This window comes from Acomys russatus, chromosome 32 (genome assembly GCF_903995435.1).
Source record: "Acomys russatus chromosome 32, mAcoRus1.1, whole genome shotgun sequence".
NCBI classification, from domain to species: domain Eukaryota; kingdom Metazoa; phylum Chordata; class Mammalia; order Rodentia; family Muridae; genus Acomys; species Acomys russatus.
The window spans coordinates 46,620,344-46,646,335 of NC_067168.1; the positions used below are offsets into that span (position 1 = coordinate 46,620,344).

At 49.9% G+C, this 25,992-nt stretch overlaps 1 protein-coding gene across 1 annotated transcript in view; it reads right to left on the reverse strand.

The window, feature by feature from the left end:
• Ulk4 (unc-51 like kinase 4) overlaps positions 1-25,992 on the reverse strand; it is a 280,600-nt gene that overhangs the window by 202,671 nt on the left and 51,937 nt on the right. The window contains exons 20-24 of the mRNA XM_051140405.1: positions 22,539-22,721; positions 10,648-10,775; positions 3,641-3,774; positions 491-612; positions 288-344 (exon numbers count right to left, since the gene is read on the reverse strand). Of these exons, the coding sequence (XP_050996362.1) occupies positions 288-344; positions 491-612; positions 3,641-3,774; positions 10,648-10,775; positions 22,539-22,721 (624 nt within the window). The remainder of the gene's footprint in view (positions 1-287; positions 345-490; positions 613-3,640; positions 3,775-10,647; positions 10,776-22,538; positions 22,722-25,992) is intronic.

The following is a 25,992-nucleotide window of genomic DNA, read 5'->3' on the forward strand; positions in this document are numbered from 1 at the left end:
CACAGCCTTCTACTCTCAGCCACGTCCTTTTAAATGATCAACTCCATATCTGCTGAGCGTTTGTGTGGGCTTTTTACACTGTTGGGGGCTGTCTCTGAACAAAATACATTATCAGGAGAGAATGTATTTTTCCCCAAATGTCAATTTTTATTACAGTGAACAGATAAAAATATTTTTAAAAGGTCACTTCCCTACAAACAAATGCCACTTAGATTTTAACTCCCTCCTTTTCACACCCAATCCTGCAACAGCAGCAGCGTCAGCTGCACGCGGCTCCTGCTACTCACAAGAATGGTTCCGTAGCTGAACAGAAATTCCTCTGTCACCACATGAGCTCGGAACACCTGAGGGGCGAGAGTTTCCATGGATTAGAGCTCCAAAGCCATGAGCAGATTTAGTCCAGGACAAACAGAGGGCAGAGTCTGATCTCCTGGGAGGTGGCAGCTCCACTCTGGGACAAGCATGGGGACCCCGCCTCCACACGTGTTACCTGAGACATGACCAGGTGGAGCACCACAGGCATCATGGGAAGGCACATCTTCAGCTGCTTCCCCTGGACCGTTGACGGGTGTTTTCGGCCGGACACATTTGCCAGGGCGTTGATAATGTCGCCTGAGAAGCACATCAGGAAGGTGTTGAGGTGAGAGACCACAGGGGGACAGGAGCCTCTGTCACAGCTCCATCACAGCCCAGCAGCTGAGGCAGCTCACCTCCGATCTAAATAGTGGGTGGCCACTGAGCCTTTTTAGTCACAATTTTTTTTTTTAAGTCAGGGTCTCAGGTAGCTCAGGCTGGCCTCCAACTCAATACATAGGTGAAGATAATGCTCCTGCCTCCACGGCCCAGGTGTTGGATTGACGAGAAAGTGCTCGGGTTTCAGGTGTGTGCCACCATGTCTGGTCCTCTGCAGTGCTGGGAATCAAGCCCAGGGCTTCTTACACCCCAGGCAGGAACTCTAGCAATTGAACCCCATCCCCAGCATGCCACCCACCCCCCACCTTATCACACACACACACAGATGAGCATTGGTAATATAACACACTGTGGCCTCTAACCTAGAAATTAACTTATAAATAGTTATGATACAGTAGTGGTTTGAGAAATTTATTTTTATTATTCAAATTGACTATTGTTGTTTATTGGTTTAGAAAACTATTTTAAAATTACAAGTAAAGAGATTATAAAATATAATTTGAAAAAGAAAAGAGAAGAAAAGAAATAGGATGAAGGAAAGAGATCAATGTTTAAAGTTTTTAAGATTTATTTTATTCTTATTTACTTGTGTGTATGTGTGCATGAGTGCGTGCGTGTGTGTGTGTGTGTGTGTGTGTGTGTGTGTGTGTGTGTGTGTGTGTGCATAAGCATAGGACCCCCTTGAACTGGAGTACTGGAACTGGTTGTAAGCCACATTGTGGGTGCAGGGAATTGAACCCATGTGTTTTGGACGAGCAGCCAGTACTCTTAATTGCTAAGCCATCTGGCCAGTCACAATTTTCAGCACTTTTCCTGGCTAAACTGTGAGGTGCTCTCTTTCAGTCGTTAGTGAAGATGCCTCCTAACTTATTAGTAAGAGAGAGTTACTGGCAGCTATGACGACGCTGTCATTACTCTCACATCTGTAGCTCTGTGTCTTCACTATGGTGCCTTGAATCTAATTGAATGCGCTGTGCACCTGTGGGAAAGCAGGGGCAAGGACTGGAACAGCCCTGATGCCGCCTTACAGCACTTCAGTTCCCAAACTAACAAGCGAGGCATCCCCTTCAGTGCAGGCAGCACCCCTGCAGATGCCGCAGCATGCTCTTACCCCTCTCAGTACAGACAGCACCCCTGCAGACGCTGCGGTGTGTTCTTACCCCCTTCAGTGCAGGCAGCATCCCTGCAGACGCCACTTCGTGTTCTTACCCCCCCAGTGCAGGCAGAGCCCCTGCAGACGCTGCTGCATGCTCTTACCTCCTCAGTGCAGGCAGCACCCCTGCAGACGCCGCTGAGTGCTCTCACCCCCTCAGTGCAGGCAGCGCCCCTGAAGACACCACTGCGTGCTCTCACCCCCTCAGTGCAGGCAGCACCCCTGCAGACGCCGCTGTGTGCTCTTACCCCCCCCCCAGTGTAGGCAGCACCCCTGCAGATGCTGCTGCATGTTCCTACATTAAAGACCCTCCTTCAAACCACCTAAGGTATCAGATGTTGAACCATCAAAGCCTGTGACATCAAATTTTAACATTTCAAATTAGAAAATTAAACCTATATACACTTCTGGGTGGTGGGGGAGGGGGATAAAGATCAGAAATCTTAGCACTTGGGGAGTGGAGGCAGGAGGATCAAAGACACCTTCTGCTACATTGTGAGTTCAATTCCAACCCACACTTTGTCTCAACCAAATCAAACAACAGCAATAAAAACAAAATGGTTGTGATGGTACATACCTTTAATCCCAACACTCAAGAGGCAAGCACAGACACACAGATTTCTGAGTTCCAGGCTAGCCTGGGCTACATAATGACATCATGTCACAAACAACAACAACCAACCAACCACACAGCCAACAAAAGAAAAAATATATGTTTTAAAAATTCTTTTGTTAATAAGTATATTTATGGCTTTAACTTCAAGGGAAGATTATTTCTTAAGATATGGGCAACTCACATCTCAGCCTTTTGGCTGGGCCAAGGGCACACATAGGCAGAAACAAATCGTGAGGAAATTAACTCACATTGACCATATAAGTCCAGTACTAATTTGGGGAGGGGCATGGTTCTTGTTTGGGGGATTTTGTTTTTTCTATTTTGAGATCTGGGGTCTCAACTTCACTATGTAGCTGAGGATAACCTTGAAATTTTGACCCTCCTCCCTTCAACGCCCAAGTGCTGGATTGCAGGAAGGCACCGCCAGCCACACTGGGTTATGCAGGGCTGGGCACAGAAGCCAAGGCTTCGTGTGTGTGTGTGTGTGTGTGTGTGTGTGTGTGTGTGTGTGTGTGTGTGTAAGGCGAGGTCGCCTGAACTACATCCTGGCTCATTTCCTTTACTTGCTGTCTACCTCAGGTAGCACCCCGATGTGACACACTGTCACCCCTGTGACTGAAACAAAACAATTATACAACAGGCACGGCAAACTTGTCTTAAAGTAAGTCACAGAGTCAAGAGAAGTGTCTCTACACTCCCCTGCAACAGAGACAGGGGACTCTGATTGTGACAGCTTGCAGAGGTCCTGTGCAAGCTCAGCACAGACAGACAGAAACCCAGACAGACAACAAGAAGACTGCTGTGTGGTGCCACCATCTGATGGCTGCGAAGAAAGTGAGAGTCAGTGCAGTGTTTGTTTAACAACACGTCCCGGAGAAGCTGATTATAGCTCAGAGCAGGCCCCGATCCCAAGGCTAGCTGGACAGTGCAGCCTTGACTTAGTGGAGAAAGAAAGAAAAAGAGGAGGAAGAAGAAGACAAAAAGATGAAGAAACCGAAGGTGAGTGGGAAGAGCTGGGAGGGTTGAGAGGGTGGGAAGGGGGAGAGTTGAGGGGTGTGAATACGTTCCAAACATATAAAATACTTCATTTTATAGAACAGAGGAGCAAGAATGAAGAAGAGGTGATGCCAGCAGCCACCCACAGAAAGGTAAGCCTGGAGGCGGTGGCTGTCATTTACCCAGGATCCTCGGCGGCTCCCGCACCACGTGCTGGATGAGGAGATCCAGGCACCTGGCCAGGTACTCGCTCCCGCTCTGCAGCTCCTTGCCAGGGGAGGTCTTCCTGCTGTCTCTCTCAATGTACATCACCAGCCTGCAAAGAGCGCCAGGCCAAGGTTACTGCTCATGATGGGACAAGCACAGTGTCTGTGCTAAAACGCCACTGAGGAGAGTGTTTCCAGGGACAGTCCCAGCTGTGCTGACGAGCCAGGCACAGTCAACCGTGCCTGACAAGCTCAGACACTTACGCAGAAGAAAAGTGGGCTACATTAAGGCTCTCCCCCATTACAAACAACACCCTGATTTCATTTGCCTTTAGCCAATGAAAAGACACACTCTCCAAGGGACAGATGGTGACCAATAATGACACTTGTGCACAAAAGGCTCTCACTGTCCCAGGACCAAAGGAGAACCTTTGGTAACAGCCCTTTTGTTGGTTGTTAATGTTAAGCTTGCTTGGAAGCCCGGGACATTCAAATGAGCTCCTCTTCTTCTGGGAAACCGTGGGCACAGACTCAGAGAAAAGTGGGCAGCCACGGTTTTATTAACATATCTCTGTCTATTAGTTTAAGATGCCTGCAGTGTGCATGTGCCCACGTGTCTGTGTGTATGTGAGAGACGTGCTATAAGCTGTCCTGATCATTCACGAAGCTCAGCATCTTCTCATGTATTGACAGACTGTCTAGAGTAAACGCGTGTGTGAAGGGCCACGTGTGTGAAGGGCCACGTGTGTGAAGGGCCTGCTAACTCGTGCTCCCTTTTCTCCTGGGTTCTCTGGCTAAGGAGCTCAGTATGGATTGTCCGTGTGATAAGCACCTTCCCCTGGTCTGTGCCTTGATTTGGATTTTTGTTTATTTCTTACTATGAATAGAACAGAAGTCCCTAACTTTAAGTTAACAATATGTCGGTGTTTCCTTCATGGTAGAGCTTGTGGGTCCTGTCTGTTTTGCTAGAAGCTTCCCTGCTTCAGCTTTTCCCGTGCAAACATGCCTATACCTACCTGGTCTTGCACAGCATAACTCAGGGTTATTTTAGCTCCACCCCATCTGCATTTCAGAGATATGATGACGATGCTGTTGTCACTCTGTGTCACCTTAATTTTGTATCTTCAATTACTGTCTTAACTTTTTTTTATCACCATTGTGTGCAGGCATGTGTGCACATACGCAGATGTAAGGACAACCTTCACGAGTTGTCCTTTCCCTACACATTTGCACGGGCTCCAGGGCTTGAGCTCCGATCTCCAGACTCGCGTAGCCAGCATCACACGCTGAAGCATCTCTCTGGCCGTTTCTTCAATTATTAATGGTGCAAATTATCTATCCCTGTTGTTAGAAATCTCTTTAAGTAGAGAGATGATTGTGTGTGATATGTACAAAATCACATTGGTTTTAAGAGCAAATAAGGCTTGCCTGTGGTTCTTATTTTATGTACATAGGCGCTGTGCCTGAGGGTGCAGGTGGTGGTGAGCCGGGGTGTGGGTGCCGGGACTGAACCTGGGTCCCCTGCAAGAGCAGACAGTGCTCTGCCTATGACTTTGAAGGGACAGAAAAGCTTCCAGATTATACAGAACTAAACTAAGTATTTGCTTCTGTGCTTTCTTTTCTTGCTTAGATTTAAACATATTTTCTTCCAGCTATTATGGTTTCTTTGGGGTATATAATTTTTAATCCATCTGGAATTAACTTTTGTAGAAGCAGAGAAAATAAATTTTCCCACACAGTTAATCAGTTATCCAGAGTAAATTTTTTTTTTAATCTTTCTTTTTAAGATCAAAGCAGGTATTTTTTAATTTCACTGATTTCCATATAAACAGAGATGCCACAGGGGCGGGCGGTGAGGGGGAGAAAGCCTGATTCCTCAGAAGGCTTGCAGCACACCTCACTGTGAGTGCTATCCATCTTCTGAAGGAGCAAGCATACCCATTTTGTCATTTGTCACCTCCATCTGACCACAGAGCCATTTGGAGAAACAGACAGACATTTGGGGGCTGTCATATCATCTCTATCTGGTGCTGCCCGCTCACTCCCACCACCAGTTCTCATGGTAGATGGATGGGAGGGCTGACATGACCCGAAATGTGCTGAAATATAGACCATCAAGGGATGGTGGCGCTGTCAGGAAGCAGAAAAAGTACCTACAAAGTACCAAAAAGGTTGTCGCAGGCTGAGGGCAGGAGTCGTCCATCAGCAGCAGACAGGCCCCGTGAGCAGCAGGGGCCAGGAAAGGGAGGACACGGCTCCATACAGACTGCAGCAGTTCATCTTGTGCGCTTTCCTACTCAACCTGGCACCTACTGCAGACACCGCAGCACAGCACCTGGGCTGCACAGCCACTGTCCTCTGCACTCTCTTTCTGAGAACAATTACATCACCAAGGCAAACTCCCATTTAGAAAAAAAATCGATTTTTACTGTCTTGAAGATCCTGTAGCCCTTTCAATTTTTTATAACATTTACTTATTTATTTTGTTTACTTGTTTGTCTAGGGACTGTTCTCTCTTTCTCATGTGTCGTTTCCAGGGATTGAACTCCGGTTATCAGTCTTAGTGGCCAGTCCCTTACCTGCCGAGCCCCCTCAAACACCGTGCCCTGAGTTACTTAAGACACCTGATACCTGATCCTCATTGCCAAGTGCTGCCCCCCCCCCCCCGAGCCCCCAGCTTTGGTTTGTTCCTTTTGTTTTTCATTACAGGAGTGACACGCACTTATACCTTGGCTACTTTCCTGTCTCAGCCCTGGTGTCGGATAGAACAGTGAGTCCATCCCAACAGAGAAGATGTAGCAGGGCTCATGGCTGCAGGAGCAAGCAGCCAGCACTTCCCCCACCACAGGCAGACAAAAAGCTGGACCAGAACCAGAAGGATGGGACTTCAAGGGCCACCGGCCACTGCTGGTGAGTTCCACCTGCCACAACCTTCAAACTAGCGCCATCACCTGGGGACCAAGCATCAGACCTAGGAGCCACTGGGGTCACTTAACACTCAAACCATCGCGTTTAGTACAGCAACCTAAAACCAAGTGAGGGGAGAAAAGTAAGACCTATGCCCCGCCCACCACAGACAGCAAGCTGGTACCCTCTTCGGTTCCTATTTTTGAGGGGTGTTAAGAGACACCTGGACATACATGTATTCTGACACTTCTTTTACCAAAACGTCTTCGCAATTAATACAGAACCAGTCCTCCCCTTCCTCCCTCATCTACACCTAGTGAGCATGCCCAATGTCAATCAAATGGCGGCTCACAGGATGCCGTGCCATCGGTACTGGCTGCAGCAGGACGCTGACCGCTCACAGGATGCCGTGGGCGAGGAATCGCAACCATTCGCTTCCACAGGCTGAACATCAGACATAAAACAGCAGAATGGGAATTTGGTAGAATAACTGAGGCTCCATGTGCACCCGGGATTTGAATTTACTCTTCTGCTGAGACGAAGCAGCCGCACTCTCCTGAGTTCTCTATCCACCCAAGACCCACTGGACGTCACGGTAAAATAATTCTAAAAGTAAGATGAGCCTAATTAGACTCCAAAGGGTAAACAGAAGGGGAGCCGCCTGGATTTGCAGGCCGTGGGACATGAAGAACAGGTGGTGTGGCCGAGAGTCTCCTTCAGCTGTGCCCTGAGTGTCCCACCTCAGAACAGCCCGGCAAGTTCCCAGGAAAAGCATGCTTTCCTGAGCCCTGTAAAAAGGCAGCTGACACATCAAAGGGAAGCCACACACCACTTCTCCCTCCCCCTCCACAGCGGGAATGGGCAGGGTCAATGGCCTCTCACTGCAGTGCCCACTCCAGGTTGGCAGCAAGGATGGAGCTGACAACAGTGGCCCCATTCCCCTGTGCAGGAGGGAGTCACGAGCCATGGGCTGACCGCCATTTCTGACCCAGCACAGCTGGGTCACTCTGGGTTCCCCAGCCACAGCAGAACCACTCTCTGACTGGGGAGCTATCTTCCATTCCCCCATCCCCTCACAAGGGAAGTGTGAGAGGCCCAGTGACCAGCAGCACCTCCTCCTCCACACCCCTGACCTACTGGTGAGGAGGGAAGAAAGACTCAAACCTCATGTGGAAAAAACATGCAGAATATCATCAATACCACCCATCAAAGCCAAGATGTGGAAAGTCACAGCACCACCTGATAAGACCAAACAGGAAAGGAGCGAAGGAAGCGAGTCCATGCTGGGAAGAGCTGGCGGGCAGCAGGCATCATGGACATTTCTGTAATGGCTCCTGCCAGCAAGGAAAGGTGGTACAGCCACACTTGATGACTGGGCTCCACCCTCAGGGCTTATATGGTGGAAGGAGGGGACAGACACCTGAAACTTGTCCTCTTACGCCCACAAGTGTGTTAGGGGCATGCATGGCCCCAACTCTCAAAAACTGTGGTTAAAAAAATTAAAAATTTCAAAAAGCACTAAAACTTCTCTTAAATCCAATGAAGGAATTTAAAGTCTTGTTTTAAAAAAAGACTTATTTAGTATATATATATAGTGCTCTGCCTGCATGTACACCTGCATGCAAGAAGAGGGCACCAGATTTCATCATAGATGGTTGTGAGCCATCCTGTAGTTGCTGGGAATTGAACTCAGGACCTTTAGAAGAGCAGGCAGAGCTCTTAACTGCTGAGCCATCTCTCCAGCCCTGAATTTAAAGTCTTAACTGAAAAATAAAAAGTCTTAAAAATAAAACCAAATGAAAAATGCAGCCAGGCATGGTGGTGCACACCTGTAATCCCAGCATTCGGGGAGGCTGAGGCAGGTGGATCTCTGTCTACACAGTGAGTCCAGGACAGCCAGGGCTACACAGAGAAACCCTGTCTTGAAAAAAAGAAAGAAAAGAAAAAAACAGAGAAAATAATTGCAACAACCTTACTAGAGGTACTTAACAGCGTAGGAAAAGAAAAGTTATACCAGGGAATTTGAGAAGGGATCATTTGAAATTATAAAGCCAAAAACCCAGAGGGAACAAATAATAGTTAAACAAAAAAGGAGCTTTGGCAACAATAGGACAATTGACTAACAGGCTCCAAAGGGGAGGCAAGGGCAAGAGGGCTTGAAAAAGTAGGCAAAAAAGTCATGGGCAAAAATCAGATTTCCTCAAAAGACTGAAATCTGGATTCAAGAAACACTCCGCAAAGACTCTGTGTGAAACTTCTGAGCTTGAACGGGAAGAGCTGTCTTTCAACAGCAGCGAGAACGGACACACTCACTGTGTAAGGAGGGATGCTGGTCCAGTCCACCAACACAGACCTGAAACCAGGACAGGTGATGGCAGCGGCGGAGACTCAGCTGTGTGACCAGAGAGTCGTCAACCACAGGAACAAGGACAAAGGGAAGAGACTCGGGAGCAGGAGGAGGTCCCTCCCATGTGCATGTGTGTATGTAAGTGTGCATGTGTGTGTGAGTATGTGTGCGTGTGTGTGTGAGTGTGCACGTGAGTGTGTGTATGTATGTGTGAGTGTGCTCGTGCATGTGTGTGACTGTGTGTGCGTGTGCGTGCGTGCGTGCGTGTGTGTGTGTGTGTTTGTGCAGGCACGTGCGTGTGTCCTCCTGCCTATGGAGGACAGAGGTCAACCTTGGGTGGTGTTCCTGTGAAACTGCCCACCTCACCTATTGAGACAAGGAGCCTCCAGATGTTCTCTCTTGGTACAGCAGCTGGAGACGGAGCTCCAGGGACACTTCACAGCTCTGCCTTCAGAGCAACTCCTGCTCCCATTCCACCCTTCCCAGAGTTCTCTATCAAGTCTGCCTCTCCCCTGGTAGACAGTGAAACACCTCAGCGGCTTCCTTCTAGCTGGGTGAGCCAGCTGTCGGTCAGCTTCCCAGCATTCAAAGCACAGCAGTGAGGTAACAACTCCACCTGGCTGCCATGTTCCTCTCTGCCTCAATCCTCCTTGTCATTGGTCTTCCTGACATTACCCTAGGTCAAGCAAGCACCAACAGAGAGCACTGCCATCTGGAAGAAGCCTGCTTCAGCTTTCTGAGTTAAAAAATCATCCAGCCAGAATCCCTGGCACTAGGTATGTGAGGGCTCCAGGACCTGCTCTGTCTTCTGATGACTGTCCCCTGCACTCTGGGTCTTTGCCGTTGGCTCATATAGTTTATTTGGCCTTTCCAAGCACCAGGGCCATCCTGTAGAGCCCAGGGCCATCCTGCAGAGCCCAGGGCCACCCTGCAGAGCCCAGGGCCATCCTGCAGAGCCCAGGGCCATCCTGCAGAGCCTGCGTCTCTTCAGTTCTGCTGACATCTATGCAGCTACTCACAGAGCCACACTGACAGCTGAAGTTCTCCTTCATCAGCTGCGTGGCCGTGTGCTATGTGGTCCTCCTCTTCTCTCTCCTCCAAGGCTTCCTGCACAAACAGGATACACTCTCCCTGCCAATGTCTTCAAGGCTCAGGGATGGGCAGAGGGCACCAGACACAGGGGCGGGGGGGACCACCTGCTCTCTTTAAGGACAAGGCGAGTGCTGGCCCCACAGACTGGCCCAGCAGCTATATCAGCCCTGCCCTGAATCATGCAGCCTGCACACAGGAGCAGCCACCCTTTGGGGCTGTATGGCCTCAGGTGGACTGGTGTTCACTCTTGGCCATCTCGGTTGCTCAGCACCTCACACCTGCCTAGGCGACCCTGCTCACCGCATTGCTCCAAAGTGTGCAGACTCTGCATCACGAGGCTGCTCCACTAGGGCCCTCAGCGTCTCACCCTAGAATCCAACCCCTAGTCCCCTAAAGGCAGGAAGCCCACCAGCTTGAGAGCTCTGCCTCGGAGGACTCCAACCCCAACGAGCACCTCAGCCTGCTTGGGCTCGGGGTCCTCCATGGATTTACAAGCTGAGGAGAGCAGAGAGCTGTGCCGGTGAACTCTAGAAAAGGTTTTCAACAGCAGACACTTAAGGGCCAGTGAGCACTCAGCATTACATACACACACGGAACCCCCGACAAACAGCCCGACAGGCACCCGGGAGGCACGCACCTTGCTTGGCAGCTCAGCAACAGCATGTCCCGGTTATGTATCAGGACATAAAGCAGCACCAGGAAGGCCTTGGCTCTGATGGCTGTGGATGGACTGTCAAGTAAGCGGATGACTGTAGACACGAAGTCCTGTGGAAGACATGTTGGGAAGGTCAGATGACTGTAGACACGAAGCCCTATGGAAGGTCATGTTGGGAAGGTCAGCCCAACAGCTCTCAGACCACCGTGCAGAAAATAAAGCCTGCTTAGCTACCTCTGTGCCCTCAATTTAGTCCAAAGGCATCTGTATGACAATGTCACTTAACCCTGAAATTAGTCAGTGTGTCCTGGGCAGACAGAATCCTATTTCCTACACCTTTATGTGCTGGGAGAGCTAAGAGAGGAGTTGGGGGAGGGGGGATGGGAGGAACTGGAGGGGGAAAGGGAGGAGGGAAGTGATATAATTACATCTTAATTTAAAACATATTTAAATTTTAAAGAAAAAGATAAATCTTCAAATGATTTATGATTTGTTCAAACTCTGAGCTGAGTCAAAACCAGCCCAGCTGGCAAACAAAGCCTCAAGTATACAACAGGAAGTGCTTCAACTACACGACAGGAAGTGAGGCAGTACAACAGGAAGTGCCTCAACTACACGACAGGAAGTGAGGCAGAAAGTGGATGGGCCAGCTGGAGGCCCAAGGAGCATGCAGATTTGAATCTCAGCAGAGGCAAACACATCTCCACAGACATGTTCCTATCTTGAGCTGACAGAACTCTGTGGGACTTAGTCACACCTGGTGACTGACACAAATGACACCCTCCACTCTCCTAACACTCTTTATTAAACGCCTAACAACAGTGAGCAGTGGCCAGTGACACTTACCAGATGGAAGGAAACCATGCCAGGCTCACATGCAACACACACACACACACACACACACACACACACACACACACACACACACACACACGGGCTCCAACCAGCCAAGTTCCACTACTTGGGCTAGAACAGTGGCTGCACAGTACAGAAGCACCAAGACTGACCGGGAAGTTTGTCTCCACAGGGAACGACGCTGGGTGCCCAGCCGACTCGAACTCAGTCTGCAGTCAGGGTACGGAAACAAGTTTCTAGCTTATTTTTAAAGGATATTCAGTCAAGTAATTAGAATTAAAGAGTCATAGTGCTCACATTTCAGGGAGGTCAGAAAACTTGCAGGCACGGCTAGGCCAGGCACACAAAAGGTAGTAATAGTGACCTCCATTAGAACAGGCAGAGGGCACAAACAGCCTTCCTCACAAGGGACCTGACACACACACGCTCACCATCATCACCAACACAGACGCAGAAAGGGCCTGACCACTCTTCTTCCCCTCCCCACCATGGCCAACTGCACGATGTCCGCCATCCTGGGCTCATGCGTGTTGTGTGTCCCTCCTGAGCTCCTACCACAGCTTTCTCCAGCCTTTCCTTCTCCACCTGCTGTGTAAGCTGCAGCCACAGTGAATATGTGGGTGCCCACAGCTCTCACCTCCCCACAGGCACTACACCTGGGTGCCAGAGCTGCGACCCTCAGCACAGCAGAAAGCTTGGCCACCAGCTCTTCATCCTGTCAGATGGCTACTGTTCTTCTCAAAATGTTTACACTCAGCCAGGCGTGGTGGCACACACCTTTAATCCCAGCACTCGGGAGGCAGAGGCAGGTGGATCTCTGTAAGTTTGAAACTAGCCTGGTCTACAAAGTGAGTCCAGGACAGCCTGGGCTACACAGAGAAACCCTGTCTTGAAAAAGCAAAAAAAAAAAAAAAAAAAGAAAAGAAAATGTTTACATTCATTTATTTACGTGTGTGTGTGTGCAGAGGGACAGAGACAGAGACAGAGACAGATTGGGGGGGGGCGGTTAATGTCACAGGAAAACTTTCTCTTTCTCCCTTTCTGGTCCAGGGATCACACTCAGATCATGAAGCTCCACAGCAAGTGCTCTCACCCGCTGAGTCGTCCCTCCAGCCCCCACCCCTCCTGTCTATACCCGCTGAGCCGTCCCTCCAGGCCCCGCTCCTCCTGTCTATACCTGCTGAGCCGTCCCTCCAGCCCCCGCTCCTCCTGTCTATACCCGCTGAGCTGTCCCTCCAGCCCTCGCTCCTCCTGTCTATACCCGCTGAGCCGTCCCTCCAGCCCCCGCCCCTCCTGTCTATACCCACTGAGCCGTCCCTCCAGCCCCCGCCCCTCCTGTCTATACCCACTGAGCTGTCCCACCTACCCCCACCCCTCCTGTCTATACCCACTGAGCCATCCCTCCAGCCCCCGCCCCTCCTGTCTATACCCGCTGAGCCGTTCCTCCAGCCCCTGCCCCTCCTGTCTATACCCACTGAGATGTTCCACCTACCCCTGCCCCTCCTGTCTATACCCGCTGAGCCGTCCCTCCAGCCCCTGCTCTTCTCTATACCGGCCTAGTCATCAGTAGAAATAAGGCAAGAGTGGACACTGAGCCAGGAAAGGAAAAGAATCCCCACATGACTGCAAAGTCTTGGCTGTGAACAGCCTGAGGGCTGTCTGTCCACCTGGAACTTGTCAGAGACTCATGGACAGGTCTCTTCAGGGTGAAAGAAAACCCTGACAAAATAGCCAACATAACCTGGAATGACACTGGAACCCAAAGTGATGTGACTGAGGAAATTCAGTGAGTGGTGGTGGAGCCAAAGCTAACAGACCCAGGAGTGGGGCTGCCGTGCCCCACCTAGAAATCAACCTTCAAGAAGTAAACACAAAATGAGGCCAAGGTGGGAAGGTGAAAGAAGGAGGAAGGAGGGAGACAGATTGGGGCCTGACTCCAAGCTCAGAGTGAGGTCTACTCATGGATAATTCTGAGGAAGGGAAGAGGAACTTATGACTGCAGAAAAGATGCTCAGTTCATGGAGATTAAACCACGAAAAATTGCGCCCGCAGCCCCTGATGGGTGAAGGAGAATTTTCCTGATGTAGAAACACCAGCAAAGGACAACTAAGACCAGGACCTCGGAGCTGGAGCCAGTGAGCACGGCAGCACAGCATGGCATGTCCTAGTTTGTTCTCAGCTTTGGTTGTGAACACTATGATCAAAAGCAGCTTGGGAAGAAAGCGGTTTATTCAGCTCATAGGTCACAGTCCAGGACTGAGGGTGTCAGAGCAGAAACTCAAGTACGAAACCTGGAGGTGGGAGCTGAAGGCGAGACCATGGAGAGCACTGCTTACTGCCTGGCTCTTTACCCAAGACCAGCTACTTTCCCTACCTAGCCTAGGCCCACTGACCAGGGTAGACACTTCCCATAGTGGGCTAGGCCCTCACACATCACTCATTAGTAGTCAAGAAACACCCAGCAGACATGCCCACAGGCCAATCTGGTGGATAAAATTCCTCAGTGGAGGTTCCCTCGTCCCTGAGGTCTCCAGGTTTGTGTCAGGATGACAGCTGAAGCTGACTACAATACAGGTGGTCATCAGTAACAGCCAAAGAAATGCAAAGTCAGGAAAAGCACCAATCCATTTTAAGAACAGTGGACCAGCAAAGATGAAGATGTTCTTGCACACGGATCAACCTTCAACACAGCTGACAGGAGGCTCAGCCTTGCCTACAGCTGACAGAGATGGCCACGTGACAAAGTCCTGCAGTTAGGAATCTAACCTCACCGGGTAATGAACAAGTGAATTGTGTGGATGTTTGCAGTGGTTTACCACCAACACAAACAAAACTAGGGGACAATTTCAGCACCTAAAGATAAGGGGGTCTGTTAGATGACACATAACCACAGCAAACACCCCGCTTCCCAATGTACAGATCTTTTTTCATGACAGACATCTGGGAGGGCAGAAGAGGGGTTACAGGAGATGGCTCTATCAGTAATGTTGACATTGATGGACGCCCGAGACTCACCGACCACCCTGGCCTACTCCAAAAGTGCACACCAGTAGGAGACCCTGTTGCCAAAAAGTAAAGTGGACAGAGCTTAAGGAGCAACAGTCCTTGCTTGCACGCACATGTATGCATGCACATGTGCACATGCATGAGCACACACGCATGCACACACAAGTGATCTTTAATGATATTAAGCAAAATGACAAACAGTCCACAAATGCACACCATAAAGATAAAATTAACAGATGAGTGAAAAGTACCAATGAGGCCAAGCCGCTTCAACCCAGTGTCGCAGCCGACAGCCAGGGAGGATGGCCTGGCCGTCACGCAGCAACAGTCTTGAGAAGGGCAGCAAGGGTACACAGGTGGTCACGCCGACAGAACACGAGCTGACATCGTGCCACGCAGGACCACTCTTGCCTTAAGGAAGCACTGCCAAGGCATTCTTGGAGACGATGCATGCTGGGTAATGCAGACTGAAAGCAAAGGCAAGAGCCAACCCCACCATCTGATTAGCACTTGGGGATTTGTTCCAGTTTCTAAATCCTTCATTAGCAATTTCTAAGCCAGTCACTGGGGCTGGAGACACGGCTCAGTGGTTAAGAGCACTGGCTGCTCTGCCGGAGAATACAGGCTGGATTCCCAGCACCCTCGTGGTACCTCACAACTATCTGTAATTCCAGGTTCAGGGGATCCAATGCCTTCTGGCCTCTGTGTGCACCACCTACATACATAGCCACAGACAGACAGACAGACAAGACACCCATGCACATTAAATAAATCTCTAAAGGAAAAGGAATACTCCTGACTCTAAGGCAGCTGTCTGGCTGTGGGTCCCTGGGGCTCCCACAAGCTGGACCACATTGGCTGTCACTGTCGGCCAGACTGCCGCATCGCTAGCCTGTCACAGGGGTCCCATAGATAAGGGCAGAAGTTCAAAGTCAGTTTCTGTAATGATCACACGTTTACTGATGAGTTCCTGAAATCCAGTAAATACTAGGACTTCAGATAAACTCTAAGGAGAAATGAAATGTCAGAGAATTTCCGTATTCAAACCCATTTCTAAAAAACAAAAATCGGCTAGGTGTGGTTGTGCACACCTGTAATCCCAGCACTGGGGAGGTGGAGGCAGAGGCAGTTGGATCTCTGTGAGTTCCAGGCCAGCCTGGTCTACAAAGTGAGTCCAGGGAGTCAGGGCTACACAGAGAAACCCTGACTTGAAAAAAAAAAAAACAATAACAAATAAGTAAAATAAAATCAGACCAAAGCTCACACATGGCTCCAAACTTGCCTAATATGAATGCATCCGTTTACTGTGAACTCAGTGAACTTTAGCAAATGCAGGTTTGGAAGGAGAACTGCTCCTCACCTACAAACCACCAAGAACCATATAAACAGCGCCCGACGAGGTGGCCTTTGCCACCTGTTACCTCAGGAGGGGAGAACATCGCAGCCTGTACCTAAGTCTTAGTGTTACCTGAACACTAAGCACAGTCGCCTTTTCTACGAGTTAGTTCAGGGTCCAGTCAGCATAAGCTGATCCTCACCACACAGTCCTGGCTGACACAGCAGTGAGCATGGGGCACTGGACACCAAAGCACAGAAGCCACACAGTTATGGAGAATTTCCAGAGACAAGGGTCCACAGTGTAAAATGGTGTCTTCCCACACAGATTACTAATCTCCCAGCCCAGTGGAATTTACCAACCAGGAGCCATTTTCCCCAAGTGGTGCTGCTTGGTGACAGAGGGCATCCTGGTCCTGCTGGGAGAGTGGCATGGACAGCCTCCGCGCACACGTGTAGATGGTAGGGAGAGAAGTCGAGTCAGACATGGGGCGGGGGACCAGGGGGAGGCAGTTATAGAACACACAGAAGACAAGCAGGCAGGCAGCACCACACAACCTGACATGACTGTGCACAGACGCAATCCCAGCGTTTGGGAGCAGGAGAGTCACAAGTTCAGGGCATTTTGAGCATTTTGAGATACATAGTTCAAGAAGCCTGGCATACTAGAAACCCTGCCTCAACAGGAAAATCAACTTGAACTATTTTTAACACACCATAAATTTTTTAAAATATCGAGTAAATACAAGCATGCATGGAATTAGCAGCATCACAGTGTTGAGCCTAAGAGAATGTAAAATACATTGATTTACCTGACCGCATATCCCTACATGGGAAATGTCCCAAGCACAAAAACACTTACAAAAAAATAAAATAAAATAACTGTACTTGAAATCATAACATTAGTGTTACCATCCTGACCCAACATTATACAACTGTAAAATCTCATCATATTAGAAACCAAGATTTCCAGCTTAAATTAAAACAAAAACAAAAAACCAACTAATGTAAAACCACAGTTAGAAACACCACCACAAGCAGGTGACATATTTTAAACAGGTGTTCACTGGCTCCGTCAATCAAAGATGGAAGTGGCAACCAGCCCAAGCCCAAGGAGAGCCAGACTCCTTAGAGAGCAAGCCGGCGCCAGATCCAGAGACAAGACATCCAAGCCGGAAACTACTGTCACATCACACAGCAGGACGCAGAGACCACAGGAGTCAAGACGCAAAGACCCAGGAGGCAACTTGCAGCCTTTAGAAAAGGAGCTGTTCTGTGCGGCACTGACTGACACAACCAAATCATAAAACGCGTGCGCGTGGAAGATGCTCAAAGAAGCGGTCTTTGGAGACTGCTGAGCAACCAGCTCATTATTCTGCAGGACCAGTAAACAAATGAACAAAGCGTTTACCCTGCTTTTGCTCCGGTAAAACGCACCAGATCGTTCCTCAGACATCTTTCCAACAGAGGAGTCCTAAGTCCTAAAGACAAAAGACAAGGCTCGGGTGCCAGTGGAGCCCAGAGCAGGCAAGCATCACGGAAAGCTGCCGAGGCCTCGGGAAACCCACGAGGTCATGCCGGCTGTGCCCCAGCCACTACTGCTCCCACCTCAGAAGGAGGCAGGTGAGTGATGGGATGGCTGCCTCTTCTCCTGGGAGGAATCGCTCCCCTGGTGGAGTTTGCCCTCCCTCGGGTATCTAAATTGGGATCTGGTCAAACTTGTAAGCACACAGTACAAGAAACACACACAGCACGTTCACAGATGACAATGTTTTTATAGTGTTTGCTAGAAAAGTCCACAGAACTCTTGAGTTCTTTGCTCAAATTTCCATTTTGAAGATGGAAAAAGACGTAAGGGGCCTCAGTGCCGAGAGTGTGACAGACCAGTCAACCTGAGGCAGAAGGCGTGGCTAGATCCAAGTTCAGTGATCTATCAAAACTCGTGTCCAAGACAAAGACGACGAGCAAACTGTGAGCCTGACAGGCTATCAAGGCCTGACAGGGCCGGCGACGTGGTAAAGGTGCTTGCAGCCAACGCTGACGATCTGGGTTCAATCCCCCGGGAACCTCTACATGCATGCTGAGGTGTGCAGTCTCACGTTTAGATATAACTGTAGGCATGCACACACACAAAGACGTGTGAGAAAGACCTAAGTCCTTGCTGTTGTCTGACATGGCGGATCAGGAGGTGGCTGGACAACGGCGCGGAGCCAGGGTTTCAACTCGTGATGACGCAGAGGGAGAAGAGATGTATGTGAGTGAAAGGAATTTAGCTGTGAGTGTTTGACTATCGCTGACGGGTGCACAGGCGGCCTGAATCACTCTACCAAAGTCATGTTCGAAGCTTTTCAGACACACATGCCTCCAAGCCTCCATCGCTGTGGCTACTTGGTGCTGATTTCGAGTCCCTCATCAGAGTTAGCTCCTGGGGAGTCTTTTTTAGAGGGTGGTGGTGTTCCCAGTCATGGCCGAGGTTCTCCCAGGCTGGTGCCGGAATCTCACTACTCAGGGCACAGTCTTCCAGATCTTTCTCCTCTTGTGCTTAGAGGTTCCAAGAACGGCCACCGTCTGCCTGTGTTAATGTCTGATTCCTGGGCAAAGATTCCAACCAGACCCACAACTGTCAACATTTCTGGAACTAAGTTCCATGGCTCCCTGAAGTCACAGAGACATGAATACAAAGAGGAGGAAGCAGAATTCACCTCAGGGCCACTATCTGGGCTGAGAGATGGAAGATAGAAAAACAGGGGCTTTGACCATGAACTTAGGACAGCTCTGAGGCGCAGCATACCGCATGCCACGGCTGGGCCTTTTGCTGGCACTGCAGCTGTGTCCAATGTAGGAAGCCACATTAGGAAAGACGAACTACATAGGAAGGGGACTTAAAAGCTCATCACAAGAAGGTAACTAGGAGCCAGGGAGATGGGCCTGTGGGTAAAACACCTGTTGAGCGAGCATTAAGATCAGACCCCCAGCAGCCGGGTGAGCCAGGTCTGGCAGCCTACAACTGTAACCCCAGTGCTAGGCGCAGGGAGACAGAGACAGGAGGATTCTGGGAATGTGCTGGCCAGTCAGCTGACCAGGCCAAAGCTGCAAACACTATGATCTGTAAGAACCTCTGTCTCAAAATTACTACAGTGGGAAGCGATCAAGGCCGTCCTACAGAGATATAAATGTTTGCTTACCCCAACACGGCAGTGAGGACACAGAGATAAGACTCTGTCAAAGCCACACTTGGGGAAGCAATGGGCTATTGGGGGTTACTTACAGGAGCATGAGTGAAGAATTACTTACAGGAGCATGGGTAACTCAAAGGCAACTGCATCAACCAAAAAGCCAACCCAGCCTGAGTGTGGACTTAGAAAAGCTGGCATCTTTGCATGGTGTGCAGGCAGATCAACAGTTGGAGGGTCTCCTCTCCTCAGCCACCCTTACCATTTACGTCTGGTCTGTTTCAGGGACTTCCTGAGACTTGTGAGTTGTTTAGTTCCTGAGTCATAAACAGTCTGTCTCCAGGATGGAAGCTTCAAATCCCAGGAAATTACTTAAAAGCATGCATGCACATGTGAGTACACCAAACACAAATGTGCATACAATACATGCACACATACACAATAACCAAGCATGTCTGCACAAAGCCAAAAGAAGAAGGGCAAGCCTGCAATACAGAAGACTACTAAACAGCTGCTGCTCTGTTCCAGCCAAACACCGTGAAAAACCCATCCCCAGCTCTGTTAGCAGAGGGACTGTGGGGCCCTAGACCTCATCTGACCATGACAGGGCATCCCAACACTATCTCCTGACAGAGCAGTGTCAATAAAGATTCAGGGAAAGCTGGCGCTTTCATCACAACTCTGCATAGCCAGGCACTCTTCTCCAGTGGGGTCTCCTTTCTAGCTGCCCCCCTCCTCAGTCAGGCCCCCTTTCCCAGCCTTGCTGTGAAGAGCACAGCATATGGGGTGTCTACAGCTTGCTCACACACAGCAGTAACGACCCTCCGCCCCTCCCTGTGGCTGCCACCAGGAGAGGTAGACTAGGAAGCCTGCTGCTAGTCTACTTCATCCCCGGTCATCAGTGACGACAGCCCCATGCCCAGGTGCAGCATTAGAATAGGCGTGTCCAGGGGCCAGTCCCCCACCAGCCAGCCAGATGCCCATCATAGAAGGCAAGGTAGAAACCCAGAACCCCCTTGGCCCAGTGCCAATTCAGGCATCAAAGCACTCAACAAGGAACCGGAAAGCCTTCCCAAACCAGCAGTAAGGAGACAATGCCTCCTTTTCCAATGACAGTGTGGTGTCAGCCTACAAAATAGGAGATTTAACTATTATCAAGGTCTTATGAGCTGCCACCAGAGATGAAGTCTACACATTGAGTTTCAGTTTTCAAGATGAAAGCACCGTGGCGTCATCAACAGTGTGGGTAAATGTGACTCCACCAAGCTGTGCACATAAGGAATGCATTTCAGCCATGACGAGACACTTCTTGCAAAATGCCAATACTGGTGCCATGACATGGCTCAGAGGGAAAAATACTTGCTGGGGAGCTCAAGACCTGCAGTTCAGTCACTAGAGTCTGCATGAGGGAAGGACCAGCTCCACAAAGCTACACACACACCCCATTGCACAAGTGCACACACATCACATACACATAGCAATAAAGCTCAAAGAAAGCACGGTGCTGCCTTAGCCACAATGCGTTTAACTCATCTGATCTCAGAAGCCACACAGAGTCTGGCCTGGTGGGGACTTGGGGGGTAGAAAGGGCCAACACTAATTAAAGTGAACAATCACCCCTCTATTATCTATTCATTCATTTTTTTAAGAGACATGGAAACATAATTACCTGGGACAAAACAATGTATTAAATTTTTCTGACTTTGTAAAATATAATAGTATACTAAGAGTTTAAAAATAATTCTGCTAAACTGCAGCCTCTTTACCACAAAACACTCAGTAAGCCTGCCCAAGAGTGAGTTTTTTTCTTTTTGTTTCTTTTTAAAATTTTATTCTTCTCTCATATATTACATCCTGACCACAGCTTCCCCTCCCTGGCCTCCCTCCACCCTGACCACAGCTTCCCCTCCCTTTCCCCCTCTCTGCTCCCCCTCTCTGCCTCCCTCCACCCTGACCACAGCTTCCCCTCTCTTTCCCCCTCTCTGCCCCCTCCACCCACACCCCCCTCTCCCCCAGACCAATTCCCATTCAAAACCCTGATTTGAGAGCAGAGGTGTTGCTTGGTGGCAGAGGGCATGCCTAGTACATGAGAGAAGCTGGTTCCATCCCTAGCACAGAGAGAACAGACGGATGAATTGATGACTCTGATCACCAGCCCTGGCCCAGGTGTACAGAATGCTACATGGAGCATGCTCTTTAAGAAGAGTCCCAGCAGCTGGGCGTGGTGGCACACACCTTTAATCCCAGCACATGGGAGACAGAGGCAGGCGTATCTCTGTGAGTTCAAGGCTAGCCTGGTCTACAAAGCGAGTCCAGGACAGCCAGAGCTGTTACACAGAGAAACCCTGTCTCGAAAAACCAAGAGGAGGAGGAGCAGGAGGAGGAGGAACAGGAGGAGGAGGAGCAGGAGGAGGAGCAGGAAGTGAAGCAGGAGGAGGAGCAGGAAGTAGAGCAGGAGGAGGAGGAGCAGGAGGAGGAGGAGGAGGAGGAGAAGCAGGAGCAGGAGGAGGAGCAGGAAGTGGAGCAGGAGGAGCAGGAAGAGGAAGAGGAGCAGGAGGAGGAAGAGGAGCAGGAGGAGGAGCAGGAGGAAGAGGAGCAGGAAGAGGAAGAGGAGCAGGAGAAGGAAGAGGAGCAGGAGGAGGAAGAGCAGGAGCAGCAAGAGGAGGAAGAGGAGCAGGAGGAGGAGGAAGAGGAGCAGGAGGAGGAAGAGCAGGAGCAGCAGAAGGAGGAAGAGGAGCAGGAGCAGGAGGAGGAGGAGCCCCAGCAAACAGTAAAGCTGGAAGCCTCAGCACCGAGAACACATCTAACTCTGACCCACTGCCTCACAAACATACGTGCAAACATGGTTTGTTTTTTTTTTTTAACTGTTGGTGTATCACATAGTCTCGGGCTTCGGAAACCATCAGGCTCACATCACTCAGGAGACACAGCATTCCATGCGGGCTCTGAGGCAGCAGGGGTGCAGCAAGCTGGAGTCTGCATTCCCAGTGTTGCCACAGTCAAGGAGGTGGTAGTTGGTACACATTGCTCTTCAGCAGAGGCAAGAATACAGAGACCCAGTCATAGCACAGGGCAAACTGGGAACTACTGGGAGTCCCATAAAGAACGCCAAGGGGCCAGGAGGAGGCGGAGCCAAAAACAGGGGAAGAAGATGCGAGAGGTGGCCTGAGTATTAGACAATGGAAGGAATGGACATGGGTCACAGGAAATAGAGAAAGGGGGGCCCTCCCCGTGAGGAAGACAAAGCAAGAAGAGCTGGCTGCAAAGACGCAGCATAAGGAAGACCAGCATGGAGGAAGCCTCACTAAAAGAAAGTGGCCAAAGCCACACGCTGGTGTCTCGGCACCAAAAGCTTCTGGCGTCTCTGAGGGAATGCTCTGTGGTGCACACAGGGGTCTGGCAAAGGTCAAATGGCCTCCTTGGCATGAAACATAAGCCTGCAGGGATGACGTTTGCTGCAGCATGCATTGTAGGAGGAGGAATGATTTTTCAGCAGAGTCAGACCTTTTCTTGGATCAGCCGCTGTAGATGGATCCCGCAGGACAGCATGGCCGTGAACAGGGTCAGCATATACTGCTGCACTTTGCAGATGGCAGAAGCCAGGCAGCTGATGACAGCGTTGAGTCCCACCTTCTCGATGACATTCTGGAAGACGGTGGGAGACTGGCGTGTGATTCTACACAGGGCCTGTGGGAACGGAAGCATAGATCCATCACAGACTCTGAGGGTATCGGGCACCCCCTACACCCACAGATGTCATACCCTGATCAGCAGAGAGGGCACAAATGCTGCTGCTTTGTCACTTGTTTTAGATCCATAGAGTCAGACATTTCCAAGAAACAGAATAAGAATCCATGTGCCAATAAGACTGAGGCAGAGGGGTTGGCAAGGTGTCTAGGTGGTTAAGAGCACTGGCTGCTCTTGCAGAGGACCCTGGTTTGACTCCCAGCACCCACATGGTGGCTCACAACTGTATCTCCAGTTTCAAGGATCCAACACCCTCTTCTGGCCTTCACCAGTACTGCACACAGATGGTGCACATACATAGATACAAGCAAGCACATATATGCATAAAATTTAAATAAAAAAGAATGAAGGCTATTCTCAGACACTGCAAGGTATAAAAATAATAATTACACCAGTGAATTAATAACTCACAAATTTATACAGAACAAGCTCCCACTTAAATAATGCAAACACTATCAAGCCCCTCTGTACAGACACTAAGCTAAGCACTGGGAAAGATTTGTAGATTCCTAACACTTACTGCTATCAATTGAGAATATGTCTGATCTTGACTCTCTGCTTTACAAGCTCAGGTCTTCACACATGGTCCTCGTCTTCAACTAAAGGCATCTTGGTGAATGTGCACATTTTTCAGTGCGCACAGGAAACTACCTCAGAATATCTGAGGGCCACTCAGTGCTCTGACCACCACGTCTGTTTCACAGATGACAAGGATTGGCCCAGGGCCTTCAGGAAGCTCTGACAGGTGGTCTGCCCCATTGCCAGTGCTCAGAGGTCTTCACGCATGAACAGCTCTCAATTACCATCACAGACGCTCACCCAGCAGGTTTGTATTTGAACAGGCACCCATGACTGGATAGCAGTGAGATTAAGGAGAAGGCAGATGAGCCGTCAGAAACACACCAAGAGGATGGAGGAAGAGAGGGAGAGGGGGGAGGAGGATGCTTCAAACACTGAAAATTCTCCCAATGCCCTGGAAATGTCGGTGAAATAAAGTCGTTTCCGTCTCTGAGGGCGAGCTCCTCTTAAAGCAGCTCCTGTTGATAAACAAGGAGGATGGGCTCCAATGGTGTGAAGTGAAAGGGAAATGGGAGCTGATGGTGTGAAGTGAAAGGATAACGGAGGCCGATGGTGTGAAGTGAAAGGATAATGGAAGCCGATGGTGTGAAGTGAAAGGATAATGGGCGCTGATGGTGTGAAGTGAAAGGGAAACGGTGCTGATGGTGTGAAGTGAAAGGGAAACGGTGCTGATGGTGTGAAGTGAAAGGGAAACGGTGCTGATGGTGTGAAGTGAAAGGATAACGGGCACTGATGGTGTGAAGTGAAAGGGAAACGATGCTGATGGTGTGAAGTGAAAGGATAATGGTGCTGATGGTGTGAAGTGAAAGGGAAACGGTGCTGATGGTGTGAAGTGAAAGGGAAACGGTGCTGATGGTGTGAAGTGAAAGGAAAACGGTGCTGATGGTGTGAAGTGAAAGGATAACGGGCACTGATGGTGTGAAGTGAAAGGGAAACGATGCTGATGGTGTGAAGCGAAAGAATAATGGTGCTGATGGTGTGAAGTGAAAGGGAAACGATGCTGATGGTGTGAAGTGAAAGGATAACGGGCACTGATGGTGGGAGGTGAAAGGGAAACGGTGCTGATGGTGTGAGGTGAAAGGATAACGGTGCTGACGGTGTGAGGTGAAGGGATAACGGCGCTGATGGTGTGAGGTGAAAGGGAAACGGTGCTGATGGTGTGAGGTGAAAGGATAACGGCGCTGACGGTGTGAGGTGAAGGGATAACGGCGCTGATGGTGTGAAGTGAAGGGATAACGGTGCTGACGGTGTGAGGTGAAAGGGAAACGGTGCTGATGGTGTGAGGTGAAAGGGAAACGGTGCTGACGGTGTGAGGTGAAGGGATAACGGTGCTGACGGTGTGAGGTGAAGGGATAACGGTGCTGATGGTGTGAAGTGAAAGGATAACGGTGCTGATGGTGTGAGGTGAAGGGATAACGGTGCTGATGGTGTGAAGTGAAAGGATAACGGTGCTGACGGTGTGAGGTGAAGGGATAACGGTGCTGATGGTGTGAAGTGAAAGGATAACGGTGCTGATGGTGTGAGGTGAAGGGATAACGGTGCTGATGGTGTGAAGTGAAAGGATAATGGTGCTGACGGTGTGAGGTGAAGGGATAACGGTGCTGATGGTGTGAAGTGAAAGGATAACGGTGCTGACGGTGTGAGGTGAAGGGATAACGGTGCTGATGGTGTGAAGTGAAATGATAACGGTGCTGATGGTGTGAGGTGAAGGGATAACGGTGCTGATGGTGTGAAGTGAAAGGATAACGGTGCTGATGGTGTGAGGTGAAGGGATAACGGTGCTGATGGTGTGAAGTGAAAGGATAACGGCGCTGACGGTGTGAGGTGAAGGGATAACGGTGCTGATGGTGTGAGGTGAAGGGATAACGGCGCTGATGGTGTGAGGTGAAAGGGAAACGGTGCTGACGGTGTGAAGTGAAAGGGAAACGGTGCTGACGGTGTGAAGTGAAAGGGAAATGGCGCTGATGGTGTGAGGTGAAAGGGAAATGAGCACCAACCAGCATGGAGGAAAAGAAGTGAGTGCCGAGAAGTGTGGAGTGAGGGACTCCATTCCCTGTGATGTCATTCCAGTCTTTACAGGAACCACAGTGACTCAACCTTGGCTAGAGAGAGAGAGGCAAGCATCAGCTGTCAGTGACCTGGGAAGATCTCCAACACTCTCCAGAGAGAGAGAGGCTGTGCAGGGCTCTGACCACTGCCGCTCACATGCGTGCGACCAGTGACATGTTCCTGATTTTCAGAGTTGTATGCTAATAATTAATTTGGACACTGTAAACATACAGAAATAAACATTTTCAGAAAAATGTGCCTGAGTAATATTTTGCCATTTCTGCAGCTATTAAGTAAACAAAGTTGCTGCAGCCAGGTTGCTGAGATTCCACAGCAAAAAGTTGTGATCCAGCCTCTGCCTTGAGCCCCACTGGTGCTAAGAGTCTAGGAGACGGGTTCTCAAGCTTCCGCTGTGACAGGGCTTTGAGTCAGCTTCCACAGTAGTTGGGGAAGGTGCCAGGTGGGCTGGCCCAGGAATGCCAGGTAGAAAGGAGCTTATGCCCCAACGGCTCTCTACAGAAGTGTCTTCGTGAAGAGCAGACGTGCAGACTGGGGACTTTCCAGCCTGTCAGTATTTGCTTTG